Source organism: Alligator mississippiensis, chromosome 4, assembly GCF_030867095.1.
Source record: "Alligator mississippiensis isolate rAllMis1 chromosome 4, rAllMis1, whole genome shotgun sequence".
NCBI lineage: Eukaryota > Metazoa > Chordata > Crocodylia > Alligatoridae > Alligator > Alligator mississippiensis.
In genome coordinates this window covers 143,916,506-143,932,773 of record NC_081827.1, presented here as the reverse complement: position 1 = coordinate 143,932,773, position 16,268 = coordinate 143,916,506, and the positions used below count along the sequence as shown (strand labels likewise).

At 47.1% G+C, this 16,268-nt stretch overlaps 1 protein-coding gene across 2 annotated transcripts; it reads right to left on the bottom strand.

Moving 5' to 3' along the window:
- Positions 1-4,387: 4,387 nt before the first annotated feature.
- TEX52 (testis expressed 52) lies at positions 4,388-15,263 on the bottom strand. Of its 2 annotated transcripts, XM_059726720.1 has the most exons (4): positions 15,165-15,263; positions 14,933-14,993; positions 11,634-12,175; positions 4,388-4,917 (listed from the first exon to the last, which is right to left on the bottom strand). In XM_059726720.1, exons 3-4 carry the CDS (start codon positions 12,149-12,151, stop codon positions 4,641-4,643), a joined length of 795 nt encoding a protein of 264 aa, XP_059582703.1. In that variant the 5' UTR covers positions 12,152-12,175; positions 14,933-14,993; positions 15,165-15,263; the 3' UTR covers positions 4,388-4,640. The 2 variants fall into 2 exon arrangements, with proteins under 2 accessions (XP_059582703.1, XP_059582704.1); XM_059726721.1 differs by lacking the exon at positions 15,165-15,263 and having other exon boundaries at positions 14,933-15,081.
- Positions 15,264-16,268: the final 1,005 nt, after the last annotated feature.

The window sequence follows — 16,268 nt, the reverse complement described above, 5'->3', positions numbered from 1 at the left end:
ATGTAGAGCATGACTCTAAGAATACTGATGTGTTAACACATCAACTGGCATCAGATAATCAAAACTGTATCCAAAATATGTGCTATAGTTAGAGTTATATTCGTGTTGATGAAAATCAATGAATTATGTAACCTGATATTGGTTTATGTAGTGATGTGTTGTAACTGTCCTGGCCAGACTTTCCAGAAAAGCCTCCAAGGTGGGGACAGTAAAACCAAAGTGCTAATCAGCTTTTGACCCTGGTTAATGTTAAATTGATGTGAGGTGTGTGGAATAAAGAAAAGAAGTAATTTATGGGGCAGCAGTCATCATCCTATCTACCGCACCCTGTTAACAGTCCAGATGAGGAGGTTTTTAAAAACAAAAACTAGAAGTTAAATCTCTTCCAGAATGTCGTTAACTCTTGTTGAATTGGTACCTTCCAGCACCTACTGGCAAACTGGCTTAAACTGGTTCTCAAAACATTTCCATAATAAGAAAACCTTTCCCCCTTTTCCCCTAAACCAGCAGTTCCCAAACTCTGGCAGCTTATACACCAGCAATTTAAAATGATACAACCTTAAGTACCACCAGCACAATTTTGCCATATAAAGTAATTATAATAAATCTGATAATGCATACCACTGACGGGTTGTCTGCGTACCACTGGTGGTACGTGTACCACAGATTAGGAACTGCTGCCCTAAACCATGTAAAGTTGGATCTTCAAAACACTTGCATTGAGGACAGACTTGTAATTTAAAATAAAATAGAAGAAACAGTAAGAAAACAGTTGTCTAAATGTCCTAAACATTTGTTTTAACAACTACATGTTAAACTAAATGTTAAAACAACATTAAATGTTAAAACAACATTTGTTTTAAACATTTGTGTAAAACAAATGTTTTAGACAGCTAAAACATTTAGTTGTCTGAATGTGTGCCTCTTTCTCCTAGGCTTCCTCTTGTACTTCTGCCATGCTGTTTTGTTAGTTGTGTATTAGTAAAATCCATTTCTGTTTGGATCACCTGAACAATCTTGTTTGCCATTTAAAATCCTGAGTGACATAGTGATTCTGGTAGGCAGGGTTCAGCAGTCTAATGGCCTGTTAATCAATTGATTCCCTCCTGTGAGCTTCAGCAGGCAAGAAAATGTGTGTTTCGACAGAAGAGACACAGCAGCAGCAGTCTAGCCTGCTGTTAGGAGAGGGACTTCTAGCAGTCCTTACTGTGAGCTGGAGGTGGATACAGGGAAAACAGCCCAAGCAGGGATTTTTCATGAAAACTCTAACAATGGGACATTGAGGGAATGTCCTGAATAGGAGCTCCTGTAGAAGAGGGGGAAGGGTTATCGTTAAGTATGTGGGGATTTTTCAGTACACTGCTGCAGTCCAGAGCAACTGGTGTGTTCTGACTGCCTAAAAATGCTTAGGCAAGAAAGAGGTTGCCTTGTTGCAAGGAGTTGTTCTATCATGCACCCAAATGAAATCAAACTCCTGCAGAACAGCAGTTGTTAAAAAGAATCATGGGCAGATCTACAATTTTGAAAAGGAGGGTGTAGATGGTGAGGTGCATCATCGCATATAAAACAACATATATTTTTCCCCAGTTAAAAATAAACTAGAAGCTTTACTAGTATGCTAGGGGCCTAGGTAGGGCTCCATTTTTTAGTTTAAGATTGAAGTAAGAACAATTATAACTTCATTGGAATGAGTTAAAGACAATCTGCAGGGCTGTGAAATAGGAGCTTCATTACCAGGAGCAGCTAGTAGACAGCAGAACTGCAGAACAAAGAATAGCCTGATTGGTGGAAATCAAGGCCATTAGAAAGAAGAGAGGGTCATTGACACTGTGGAATCAAGGGTTTAGAAGAGATCAAGTAGCCTAGGATGAGCCATGGAGTCAATTGACTCCCTCAGCACTGCCTGACTGGAAATGCTGCTGCCTCCGCCAGGCAGTTGGTTTTAAACTTTGGGTGGAGCAGGAATCAAAGTGGGGTCAGGGTTTGAATTACATGTTGACTCTCGCAAGGCGGGGGTCTGCAAAAAAAATTAAACTGGTTCATTGATTAACAAGTCCACATAAGTGAAGGAGCAATTTAATTGGGGACCCCCCTCAGGTTATGATTTTCAAATCCTATGGGGGGCTCTCATCTCTTATGGAGGGCTCAGGCACCCCAAGCTCCACCTTAATTTGCACTTGGAGCAGGGTGGTACAAGTGCACTAGTGCACACCGCTGGATCTGCCCCTTATACTGGCTACTATGCTGGTTAGACTGTCGTTTTGTCCTCACTCCAGAGGATCTGTGTTTAAGAGAAGGGGGTAATTCTTAGGAAACAAGGCTTTTTCCTGGCAGTTCCTCAGTACTTGTAAGAGAGGATGGTATGAGCCTACAAGGTCATGCCTAACTTGCTAGTGTAAGAAGCTGGAAAGAGAGAGCGATATGAATCATGGACTGAGGCATACCAGGCAAGAGAATGAATATTAGATGGAAGACTATCCTGCAGCAAAACAGGATTTTTAGCAAGTGAACTAGATCTTAGCTCTGTTCATGTCAGGCTTCCCCCTGCTGGGGGATGAAACCTTGAAAGCTCCCCTCACTCTGGGATAATTGTGGAGTAGTCCAGGGATGTTTAAGACATGGCCAACATGGCTGGATTTTACCTACGGAGTCATTTCACCCAGCCTGCAAGGCAGGGTGAGTAGGAGTAGGGCCCGCTGCTGAATTGCCAGCCACAGAGTCCCACAATGTGGGGACCCATACTGGTATGGGGCAGGAGGAAGTGACAGCTGCGTTAACCTGGTGCTGTCACTCACTCTGCCATCATTGGGTTAGAGTCTGGAGCCAGTCCATGATGCTCCTCTGGAGTTGTCTAATGGGGTCTTTCTCCTCCTTATGGAGTAAACTGCTGTTCTCTTTCCACCAGCCAAGATGCAGAAGGCCACTGCTAATTATTACCTTTACTTACCTTGGGCAGAGAATGCCCAATCCCTTTCTTTTTGTCAAAGATGCTGCCTAAAGGATTCCCATTCAGCTGGAAAGAGGAAGGTGTAGCTTGACTGGTGAAGACTGGTCCTTTCTTGACTTTGGGGCCAGTTTTCTAGTCTTGGGCTGGATTTTCAGACATGCTGAGCATCTACACCTGTTTTCAACTCCATTTAGATTTGTGTGTGCTCTGTTCCCTTTAAAATCAGGCCCTAAAATAACAGTTCCCTTCATTAAAGAGAAAGGACACAATATACCCTGCTACCTCAAATTTCTACTAAGTGGTGGTCTCAGAGCTCTCGTGGGTGGTTTCTCTGTGCACGTGACACAAAGGAGTACTTTGGTGTGATGTGTGATGGGTATATTTCCCTCTCTACATGAACTCCTTTGCACACCTCCAAAATGGAATAAACCCATCTTGTGGTTGCGTTCCACCCCTCATGCAAGCATGCCTGATGGATCCTTGGCCAAGTAACAACTCCCCAAGCCAAGCAAGCTCTTAGCTTTATTAGCCACCATACTGACTCATCTTTCTGCCCCATCCTGCATACAAACCTATGTCAGCTGAGCTCTCTGCCCGACTACAGAATAACTTCCTTGCTGCCATTCAGGCATTCCACCAAGTTTTTGGCCATGCCCAGTCCCTCATCAGAAACCAACACACAGTGCCATAGCAACAAAGTTTGGCACCTGGGACAAAGCCCACAGCGGCAGCCTGCCTTTGCCCTGCGCACAGATCTGGGGGGCACACACCCCACCATGCTTGCCTGGGAGTGCACGCAGCAGCGGGAGCCACCCTCCCCCTATCCCCGCGCCCCCCCCCAACGAGCTGCTTGTGACTCCATCACACGTCCCACTCTGGCTGGGCAGTGCCTGTTGGCACCCCTTCACTTCAACACCTGGGGCAGTCACCCTGCTAACCACCCCCCACCCACTTGCTGCAGTACTGCCAACACCACCCCAGTGTCAAGCAAGCCTTGCACCTGATTATACATTCTACACCTATCATCAGCCAAACACTTAAGACGTGCTCACTGCCAAAGCTGCCCTCTGTGTTATAGGCTCCACTAATTCCCCCTGTCCATGCAATACAATGCTGCCTTTTTAGAGGCCCAGTCCAGCACAAATCAAATGAAAAGCTTCAGCCTATCTTGAAGTGTATACTAGAATTGAGTATGTGGTCAGTGTCACCTCCTCAGAGTCAGGACTTCTTGGTTGTAGCTGGGGGATACTTACAGGCTCATCAATCCAACTTGTTCACAGATGGAAAGTGAATGAGATTTTCCTGAGCAGTTTCTAGAGGTCCTGAAGCCTATCAGAATGCAAGATTTGCTTAACAGAGAGAATCCTAAATCCAAGACACAAAAGGAGACACGGACGGTTAACATGACTTCGACATAAACATTGCTATTGTGCTGCAGAAGCCTGTGTGCTGTGCAATTTTGAAGCAAAGGTGTTGAATTGTTGAATTAGTATTTTTACAGAGAAAATGCCAGCATGATCATCTTGGATAGGAAACAGGTGCCTTGCTGTGCTGGGAGCACTGACTGCTGGAAGATTCTGCTGCATCTCCTGAGCTGTCTTAGCATTTTCGAGTGCTATTTGCTATCCAGTGATGTGAGGGTTAGTTGGATCCCATATAGTTGGGTCCCCTGCACAGAGCACCCAAAAATCCATTACACCGGAGTGTTAGCCCTTTGTTCATGCTGAGTTCTTGCTGGGAGCACTAGAGTCTCTAGTCTGTTCCCAGGTAGAACTAGCTGCTGGTATTTCTCCACCAGCTCTTGATAGATGGGGCTACTATTTCTCAAGGCAAATCTCAGTGCTGTGTCCTGGTAGTGGGGCTGGAGATCAGGGCAAGGCCAGTCCCAATAGTCTTTAGATGCAGGTCTGACTGGCTGCAGCGGGACCCAACGTGATCGCAGGCCTGTTCCTGACGGAATGTATCTGTACCTGTCCAAAGGGAATGGAGGTTCAATATGTTAGGTTTCTAGACAGACATTTACAGTTACAGACAGCAGGTATTTTGTTCTCTTTTTTCTTGACCTGCTAACACTCAGAGGATGGGATAGATGGAGGGTTATTGGGACCTGATGGCTTTGTAAAGAGTTGACTCTTAATATGCTTTGTTACCAGGCCATCCTGGGTAACAAATAAAGGTCTCTGTCTGCTGGAGAACTTTCCTCTGGGTTGATCCCAGCCACAAGACTGGAGCACCTGCTCAAAGAAGTGAGATATATATCATTCCCAGGGCTAATGCAGAGTGATGTCTTTTTCCTACCACCAGCATTAACAGGAGCACTGTAGAAAGAAGGGAGCAATATACATCAACCCTCATCAAGACAGAATCCGAGGCTGAGGAAGTAGAAGGATTGTGGGTTAGGCTACATGGGGGGCAAGGAGAAAGGGATTTGGTGGTAGGGGTCTGTTACAGACCCCCACACCAAGGGAAAGAAATAGATGCGGGGCTCCTGAGGCAACTCTCGGAGACCATAAAAGCTAAAGAGGCGGTAGTCATGGGGGACCTAAACTACCCGGACATCTGCTGGGAGACGCAGACAGCAAGGTCCCATCGCTCACGCAGGTTTCTAACTTGTGTACAGGACCTCCACCTGACACAGGAGGTGTATGGTCCCACTAGGGGGAATGCCATACTGGATCTGGTATTGGCAACGGGAGATGACATGATAGGGGACCTCCAGATCGGTAGCTATCTGGGAGACAGTGATCACCTTATGATAGAATTCAACATAAGACGGCGAGTGGGTAAGGTAACTAGTAGGGTGAAAGTGCTAGACTTTAGGAAAGCTGATCTCATTGCACTCAGGCGATTAGTCAAGGAAGCACTGCAGAGTAGGAGTTTTGATGGGATGGGTGCCCAAGAAGGGTGGCTGTGCCTAAAGGAAACGATCCTTTGGGCACAAAGCAAGACGATCCCCGAGCGAGGCAAAAGAGGGAAAGGGGCCAGAAGGCTTCCATGGCTGACCAGAGAAATCCAGGGCAGCCTAAGGGCCAAAAGGGGAGCACATAAAAAGTGGAAACAGGGTGAGATCACTAAAGATGAATATACCTCCTCTGCTCGTGCTTGTAGGGAGGCAGTTAGGCGGGCCAAAGCTACCATGGAGCTGAGGATGGCAACCCAAGTAAAGGACAACAAGAAATTGTTTTTTAGATACATAGGGAGTAAAAGGAAGGCCCAGGGAGGAATAGGACCCCTGCTAAATGGGCAGAAGCAGTTGGTGACAGATAGGGGGGACAAGGCTGAACTCCTCAACGAGTTCTTTGCCTCAGTGTTCCTAAGCGAGGGACACGACAAGTCTCTCACTGGGGTTGTAGAGAGGCAGCAGCAAGGCGCCAGACTTCCATGCGTAGACCCTGAGGTGGTGCAGAGTCACTTGGAAGAACTGGATGCCTTTAAGTCGGCAGGCCCGGATGGGCTCCATCCGAGGGTGCTGAAGGCACTGGCTGACGTCATTGCAGAGCCACTGGCGGGAATATTCGAATGCTCGTGGCGCAAAGGCCAAGTCCCGGAGGACTGGAAAAGGGCTAACGTGGTCCCCATTTTCAAAAAGGGGAGGAAGGAGGACCCGGGCAACTATAGGCCAGTCAGTCTCACCTCCATCCTTGGTAAAGTATTTGAAAAAATTATCAAGGCTCACATTTGTGAGAGACCGGCAGGGCAAATTATGCTGAGGGGAAACCAGCATGGGTTTGTGGCGGGCAGATCATGCCTGACCAACCTAATCTCTTTCTATGACCAGGTTACGAAACGCCTGGACACAGGAGGAGGGGTGGATGTCGTATACCTGGACTTCAGGAAGGCCTTCGATACGGTATCCCACCCCTTACTGGTGAACAAATTAAGAGGCTGTGATGTGGATGACTGCACAGTCCGGTGGGTGGCGAATTGGCTAGAGGGTCGCACCCAAAGAGTCGTGGTAGATGGGTCGGTCTCGACCTTGAAGGGTGTGGGCAGTGGGGTCCCGCAGGGTTCGGTCCTTGGACCGATACTCTTTAATGTCTTCATCAGCGACTTGGACGTGGGAGTGAAATGTACTCTGTCCAAGTTTGCAGATGACACAAAGCTATGGGGAGAAGTGGACACGCCGGAGGGCAGGGAGCAGCTGCAGGCAGACCTGGATAGGCTGGACAAGTGGGCAGAAAACAACAGGATGCAGTTCAACAAGGAGAAATGCAAAGTGCTGCACCTAGGGAGGAAAAATGTCCAGCACACCTACAGCCTAGGGAATGACCTGCTGGGTGGCACAGAGGTGGAAAGGGATCTTGGAGTCCTAGTGGACTCCAAGATGAACATGAGCCGGCAGTGTGACGAAGCCATCAGAAAAGCCAATGGCACTTTATCGTGCATCAGCAGATGCATGACAAATAGGTCCAGGGAGGTGATACTTCCCCTCTATAGGGCGTTGGTCAGACCGCAGTTGGAGTACTGCGTGCAATTCTGGGCGCCACACTTCAAGAAGGATGCGGATAACCTGGAGAGGGTACAGCGAAGGGCAACTCGTATGGTCAAGGGCCTGCAGACCAAGCCCTACGAGGAGAGACTAGAGAAACTGGACCTTTTCAGCCTCCGCAAGAGAAGGTTGAGAGGCGACCTTGTGGCTGCCTATAAGTTCATCACGGGGGCACAGAAGGGAATTGGCGAGGATTTATTCACCAAGGCGCCCCCGGGGGTTACAAGAAACAATGGCCACAAGCTAGCAGAGAGCACATTTAGACTGGACATTAGGAAGAACTTCTTCACAGTTCGAGTGGCTAAGGTCTGGAACGGGCTCCCAAGGGAGGTGGTGCTCTCCCCTACCCTGGGGGTCTTCAAGAGGAGGTTAGACGAGTATCTAGCTGGGGTCATTTAGACCCAGCACTCTTTCCTGCTTATGCAGGGGGTCGGACTTGATGATCTATTGAGGTCCCTTCCGACCCTAACATCTATGAATCTATGAATCTATGAAACTAGGAACTTGTGATACCTGAAGTCTCCCAGCTAACCTGTTGGGAAGCAGGCACACCATACAGCAGGAGTATAAAAGGAAGGGCTTATCAGACTAAAGGCAGGTGTAAGGCTGAGAGGAAGCTGATTGTGAAATTTGCCAGAAAATGTAACTGTTAGGTCACTGAGCTGGGATTCAGTAGTGTGAGATCCCCAGCCAACCTCAGACCTTTTAGTGCCATGGAGGGATTTACAATGCCTACCTGTTTGAGCTTAAACAGGCTCCCAAGGTCCCCTACCTAGCTTCTGCCTATCAGCCTGGTAGGACATGATCACACTGTGGCAGCTGACTATCACCTTTACTACCACCCTAGAAGAGGAATGTAAGGTTTAGGGGGGCAATACTGACAACATTTCTCTGTCTTGGTGACCAAGACCTTCCAAAAAAACTGCTTTCACTGGGATCAAGAGACCTGTCAACAACATAGGCTATGTGGGTGGCAGAATATTTCCATATCCCTGGCCCAAAGCTATGGGACTTACTGCATTGGATGACCAGGTATGGTGCCCACAAACTTATGCTCTTTCTGAATGAGAAAACCTCTCTTTACAACAGCTTTTCTGTATGTGCAGAAAGGAGAAAGCAGAACAGAGAACTCAGGGTCTACATAAAGCCAAACTATAAAGCCATTACTATAAATGCTTGCCAGTCAGTCATTGACCACTGTGAGTATGGGATTGTTTTAGCTGCTTCGTGGCAAGATAGAGAAGAATAAGGGGATGAAACTAAGGGGGAAAACCTCTCACTAGAAAATTAAGGAAAATCTTTCTGAAGGAATGATATCTGAGACTGAAAAATAGTCTGCTAAAGGTTGTAAGGATGCCTTATTACTGAAAACTTTCAAACTAGGCTTGACAAAATATTAGGAAACATACTGTAGGAGCAATCCTGCCTCAGTAGTTGACTTTATAGGGCTTTTTCCACTCTCATTTTTGTGACTCAAATGGTCTCTTGTTGTCATACTAATTACAATGCTAACTGGTGCAGGAAATAGCTTTTGGGAGTATCATGGTCAGAATGAATCCTTGATAGGAAGGTGGGTGACAGAAAAATGATCCCAGGTTATCAGTCACTGAGTGTAGAGGGGGCCTCCAACTCTCACTGACTCAGAAGAGCAAAAAAAAATAAATACAGCATGGTGGACTGATAACAGCAAGTGTCAAGCTTCAACTCTTCCTTCAGTAATAATGGCAATTTAAAAAAAACCCCACCCTATGAATGTAATGTTTCACAGAAGGAAGAAGTTGTTTTTTAGTATAGGGCAGGGGAGTCTAACTCATTTGGCCCTGCAGCCCAGATCCAGACTGGGGGGCTTCTTGCAGGCCAGATGACCCACCTCCGGTAGTACCACTACTGCTTGAACCCCATTTTCCTCTGATGCTGACTTTAGTTGCCAATAATGACTGAAGACCCCAAATGAGCAGCAGGCAATGGGGTGGGGATGAGCAACAGCAGTGTTCAACCCCTGAGCTCCAGAGCCGGCAATACAGTGGCTCTAGCACCTGTGCCAAAAAGCCCTGTGGCCCACAGTTTAACCACTTGGGGGCCACCAGTTGGACAGTCCTGGTGTCAGAGAAGGCCCCTGCTTAAGTTAGCCTGTTCCAAACTCCCACACCATAGGAAAACTTTTAACAGCCTTTGGGGAGGCAAGAATCAATCCAACATCTTTATCAACAAACCACCCAAATGCCCCAACAATGTCAAGCCCTTAGTCAGAGATCAGGTCATATCCTTTGTGTGCTCTAATGCTTGGGTGTAGTAGTGTAGGCTAGTAATGTAATGAGATGTAGAAGTAGGCTATATATCATTCCCCTTTTTCCTCACGACCCATCTTCTTCGCTACAGCACAAATGGAAAGATCTGTATTTTCAGAAAAGTATCAGGAGTTACATCCTGGAGCTTTGGTATGCAATAGCCCTGAATGCAAATGTTTATAATAGCTGCCAGTCAGCCACTGAGAAAGTACCATGAAATCTTAATGGGAAGGGGTGTGGGGGAGGAATCTTTCATAGATTCATGGACTGGAAGGGACCTTGTAAGATCATCAGGTCTAGCCCCTCTGCACTAGGCAGGAAAGACGTAAATAAGTATTTGCAACAATATTTTGATTGTTTTTAATAGCCTCTTAAAACTACTAGGCAGTAAATTTACTTATCCTGACTTTCCCTATTTATCATCACATGAATTTCAGTCCAAGATTGTGATAGACTATATAAATGTAATGTTTTGGTACGCATAATCAAATACGCTCCCTCCTGATCTTCTCACACAACATTTCTTAGTCTCTGTGGGTTGGTCCAAAAAACACCTGAGAGAGAGATCTGCCTTCTCCAGAGTCTGAAGAGAATGAGTCTTTCCTTTGTCCTTCAACTACCTCAAGAGCCTCCACAGCAAAACAGCCTGATGATCTTTGCAGCTGGCAGCAATTCCAGTTTCTGAGCCAGCAGCTGGACAGTCCCCTTGATTTCTTAAAAGACAAGCAATGGGAAGCTTCCATCCAGATATTGGAGACAGTCGGTGGCTGATCAAGAAATATATGTGGTGGAAAGGCTACATCCCAACTCCCTGGTTTAAACTCCTTTATCATCTGGACTCCAGTGGGAGGTGGTGAATGTGAGGAACCTGGAGGACTGCTCGCCCTTAATGGAAATCCTCTGACCAGCCTCAGAAAGAGGTAGTGAGTGTATCCAGTAAGTGCCACATTTCTCTTGTGGATGATTCTGCTTTTGAAATTTGCCCTGCATGTGTGCTTCTCTCCCTTGCTTTTGACCTAAACACAGTCCAAAGAGGCACCCAAATCCAGCTCATAGTTACTATGCCACCAGATTATTCTCTGGGCCTGCCGCATCCCAATAACAACACCATGAACAGCATCTCCATCTGTACTGGGAAAAACAGGCAACAGGTGTCATCTCCTGCCAGTTCTAGATCAAGTTAAGGTGGTGGGGTGTGGGAAGGCTGTTTTTCTTCTGCCTGTCCACCCACTACTGATTAGAGCTGTGGGGGCAGGGATGCCTTCACAGCAGGCCAGTGGATAATGTGGAGTATTGGTACTGAGTCCTGTTCTCAAAGATGGAGGCATTTCTTGGGTGAGGACTTAAGAGCTTGAGCCCTGGGTGCTGGACTCCATGTGAATCTTGATAATATGAAGGCTTTCTCCTGAGAGCACTTTTGGGAGAGAAGAAGATCCTTGGAGTGCCAGGGAGTTGTTTGCAGTACAGAGTTTGGCAAGGGAAGATGTTGGCCACTAGTAGCAGAGTTCATCCAAGTCTTTTCCAAAGGAATACAAGTGTTGTTTCTATTGTACAAAAGAGGAAACTAAGGCACAGAGTGGGACAAGAATTGTCCACCATCATCTTCATTTGGGAGCAACCAGTCTCCTAGCCCTGTGCTAAATTCCCTGGACCTTGACTCCACCTGTGAATGGAAGTTGCTGGTACCACTAGATCATAGCTGAGGGATTAAAGACAAACTCTTGGGAAAACCATTTGGCTTTGGATAGTGCAGTGCTCAAGGCTTCACATCCACTGAAAAGCCCCATCCAGCACCCTTCTCCCATGAATAGATAGCGGGGTTCTGTATAGCAACTGGTGAGTGTTTCTGTTGGTTTTTTGAGCACTGGGAGGAAGGGAATGGGAGAGGGAGAAAGTTGCTGCATCTTACCATTTGATATCCTTGGGAGGAGAGGTCTTCCCCATGTAGTCTAGTGAGGGGGCTCGACACTCAGTCCTCATCTTCTGTTGCTCAAACTTTAAGAACTCCTTCTGCATTTGAGCCACTGCCCTTTCTTTCTGTCTCTGGTCCATAAACACCCCTGCTTCGTTGATGAGCTTGAGGTAGGTGTTCTCATTCATCCGTGAGGGGGGAGGGACCAGGGTATGGGGCATCCAATAAGTGCTTGGAGCTGTAATCCAGCGCCAGACGTGGCTGTCATATGGTACATCTGGCCTTGTGGGAAAGAGTGGTGGCAGCCTCCCTACATCCAGCCAAGTGTGGTATCCCCAGAGGTGCCAGGGGCTGGCATCTTTCCAGGAGGAGCGCAGTTTCTGATGAACCTTAATCTTGGTGTCTGCGCAGGGTGGTCTTGCAATTGCCAGTCTATGAAAAGGCCTTGGGGAAAACCCAGGCCATGTGATGTGCTTGTCTTTACACAGAAACTCTCTCTCTACCCAAGTGTTCATCTCTAAAAGGATCCCAGAAACGGCCTAGCAGGAAAGAAATGAAAGGAAAATATTCTTAAAAACAGAGACCCTCTGGAGGTCCCTTCCAGCCCTGCTTATCTAGTCCCACCCCTTGCCTGAGGCAGGATCAGCCCTATCCAAACCATTCTATACAAATCTGTAATCTAAACTCTTCATAAAACTACCATCAACCCTGGCAATGCAAGACATTAACACCCTAACCTGCCACAGGTAAGGCAGGAGAACCATGGCAGCCAACGTCCTGCTTCTACAGAAGGTTGTTAATATATGCTTAAGAGATCCCAGGTAGAGGGTCACACCCTGCTGCTACAGGGGAAAGCTACATTTCCCCCCCAACAGTCCATACTAATCTGACCCTGGGCTAAATATGGTGACCCCAAATATGATGATTGGTCTAACCCCGGGTGAAGGGGCAGGACCATCTAGCCAGGAACTTCCAGCTTTAGTCCCAGCAGGAGTGTTGACACATCCCAGTCAAAATCCCCAGCCTTGGCTGCAGCCAAGGCTCAATGCCTCTGAGACTTAAAAACACCCAGACACATGTTGAAGAAAGCAGGGGAGGGGACAACCACCAAAGCTCAGAAGCATGAGAAATACCAGTGGCCCCAAAACTTATTAAACATCTCTTTAGTGCCAAGACCCTGATATTCAAAGGCAGTGCCCAAAGTGGGTCAAGCCAGATACAATGCCTGCTATGCAGCATTGTTAGTAACCCTATTCTGCCTCAAGGGTTGTTGATTGTAGCTGTGTTGGTCTAAGGATATAGGCAGACAAGGTTCTCTGGGTAAATGTGATAACTTTTATTAGACCAACTAAATAGTTGCAAAAATTGTTCTTCACAAACTTTTGGGCACAAATACCTTTCTTCAGGCATAGGGAGAGTCTTTTGGTGTTTGTGTGCTCTCCTGGGTAGAACACAAGCCAATATGCAAAATGCAGGTCTGTGAAAATGCAAATGCCTGGCAGTGAGGATCTGAAGGAATGGGAGACAATGGGTGTGAGACAGGTGGGGAGGGGGAGGAGGAATACAGCTGGGAAAATGCAAAGAGGTTACCTGGGGTTATCAGATGGCAGGCAGGTTAAAATGTTCCATAAATCCAATTTCTATATTTAGTCCATGATTTTTTGTATCCAGTACTTTTTTTGTACCAGCTACTTTCTATAATTTCAGTCTATTCCTCCTCCTACCCTCCTGTATCACACCCATTGTCTCCCATTCCCTCAGATCCTCACTGCCAGGCATTTGCATGTTCACAGACCTGCACTTTGCATATTGGCTTCTATTCTACCCAGGAGAGCACACAAACACCAACAGACTCTCCCTATGCCTGAAGGAAGGTGTTTGTGCACGAAAGCTTGCAAAGAACAATTTTTCCAACTATTAAGTTGATCTAATAAAAGATATCACATCTATCCAAAGAACCTTGTCTGCCTGTGTCCTGCCTCGATCCACCTTCCCTTCTCACTATTCTAGTCTTGGGCTCCCCACACAGTGCTGCCAATGTCCCTCACTCCTGCCCTGCAGACCCTGGTGTTATCCCAGTCCCAGGCTTCTCTGCCAGTGCCCCTCAGTCCTCTTAATTAATTCTTGAACAGTCTGTGCTTGTTCCTCTTCCTGCTATAATAAGATGTTCAGATCCTGAACACCCTTATAGATTTCTTTTCCCACACATGTCACCTGCAACATCCACATTTCTGCAGCAACTTCAGTCACGAGAGAAATAACACATACCCCACAGCATACAGCCGGGTCTAAAGGGCTCCCCTGCTCACCCACTGGCACAAGAACTGCCAGCCTGTAACCACCACAAACCCACAAAGAGTCTCTATGGGGACAAGTTCAGCAAACAGCAGTAGCCCTTTCTCTTTTGTCCCTCCACTGCTTCTAACGCAACCCTCCTTCTCTGTTAGTTGGAAAACCAAAGAGCTAATCTCTTCCTAACATAACCCCACTAAAAAGGATTGCATTAACAACCCCAAAGCTATGGTGCTGATATTCATTCTCTGTTCCCTTCCCTTGAGTCTCTCTTCTCTTTTAGACTACAGACTCCCTGGGGGCCTCTTATTTAACATTTATACGGAGTCCAAGTTACAAAAGGGCCCTGTGGTTGGCCACTGGCCACCACCACAAGCAAACAGACTAGGCAGCTGTGTTGTAAACATTACAAATGTTCAGTTCTTTGGGGCAGGCAAGCAGAGGCAAGTGTCCTGTACAGAATCAGAACTGGCACCAACACCCTCTCTTGAGGTCCGATGCATTGCTATGGTGGGGAGAAGGGCCACTAATTCCCTGTCTAGACAGCTATTCATTCCCTTGCCTGAAATGAATGTCTGAAAATGTGCTGTCATAGAACAGCGACTGTACCATAGGTGATTTTTAGAAATTCTTCTAAATGCCTGTAGATGTAGAGGACAATGGACAACTACAAATTCTAGAGAAAAATCTCATCTCTCCAACAAAATTTAGTAAATGATGAAGTCCTTTGCTATGGAAGGACTGTGACAGTGGTGGCAGCAAAGAAGCAGGTGGGTTTCCTGTCCCCATGCCTGCTCCCAGGCTAGTGGGGAACACTGGGGTGGCAGGGGGGGAAAGAGGCAGGTTAGGGGCAGCCACTTTCAAGCTGAGCTCAACCTGCTCCGCCCACCCAGAGTGGGATACAAGGTCCCCTTGCCCCTGGGACAGTGAGGACACCCAACAGTGGCAGGCAGGTTAGGAGGGGATAGGCCATGCCTCTGAGCAGGGATGTGGGAAATTCTTACCTTCTTTGGGATTTAAAATTAAGTCTCCAGCTGTTGCTCCTGTGATGTGGTCTGCTTGCCCCTATGGGGGAAAGAGCATGGAGGCTGAGAGCAAGGATGCAGGTAGCCCTGCAGCACTGGTCACTGTTCCTGCACCCCCATACCCTGTGTATATGTATTATACACTCACACACATAAGGGCAGGGGGAGAGGGAGAGAAAGAAACAATTCTTTACTCTTTTGCCAGCCTCACCTTTGTTTCCTTTTCTTTTCTACCCAGGCCTTGTACCTCTGTGCAAACTTAGCTTTATGGCTCTCTGACTTTCCTATCAGGCCCTGCTGAGTTCTGCACTCAGCGACTCCAATTGCTTTTCACAGCAGGCAGTTGTGATGTCATGTGCCAAGAATTATGACTTCAGCTGGAGGCAGTCTAGAAGGGACTTTATGGATAAACCAAAAGGCAGAGCTGTCCTTTGGGAGGGCAAATTGGGGCAACTGTCCCAGGCCCCGCACTTTGGGGGGCCCCGCAGACCGTCCCAAGGGCACCACCACTCTGCACGGTCTCTGTACGCCACCAGCTCTACGCTCCGGCCGCTTGCCACCCCCTATCCTCCTGCACAGGCTGATATGCCCTGGGCCCCGCACACCTGTAGGGTTGGCTCTGCCAAAAGGCACAATGCACCCTTTTCCCCACAGATGTTGTAAGCAGATTGTCCCTAAACTGAGTGGTTTTCAGTCTGTAAGGCAGAGTAGCCATCAACCAGAGCTCTTTAGGGGCACGTTTGGTAGCTCCTTAGAGGGGAAAAACGCTTGATGCTCAACCATAAATTATGGGCTTCATTTAGAAACCATTTAGTGAAATCCTTGTACCTTATATGATCATGTGACCTCCCAAAATGGCTATACCTTACAGTCTCTGAATTCATCTGCCTAAGGTATGGAATGGTGAATTGAAGAACTGGGAATAAATGAGCCTTCTGACTCCCAACCACATGTTTAGTCCCTGAGATCTCAAACTGTCTTGCAAGCTTAGAATTGTTTTTGTATTGCTCAACTACCTGCAGCTGGACATGGGAGTGGGACTGACATGCTCATGGTATGTCTTTTTGCCAGTTCTGTGTGCTCCCTACAAGCCTCTGATATGCTTATTGCTCTTCACTGCACGTGGTCTCTCTCTCTAGGAACCATATCCAAACAGGACATTGGTGACCATGGTCTTCCACAGATCCCTTCTCTTTGAGGCATACAGAATTTCTAGTGTTAATACAGTCATCCATTTAGATACTCTTGACATAAGTCAACCTCTGTCTTCCACAATCTCTCCTTCCTTCAATCTTTCCAGTTACAACCAGACTTT

Bases quoted from the DNA above. Each gene is read 5' to 3' on its own strand.
- TEX52 (XM_059726720.1), bottom strand. From the start codon at position 12,151: ATGAACACTTGGGTAGAGAGAGAGTTTCTGTGTAAAGACAAGCACATC. The intron at 4,918-11,633 runs GTAAGATGCAGC...CCCTTTGGACAG, and splicing joins CCTCCCAAGGATATCAAATG to GTACAGATACATTCCGTCAG.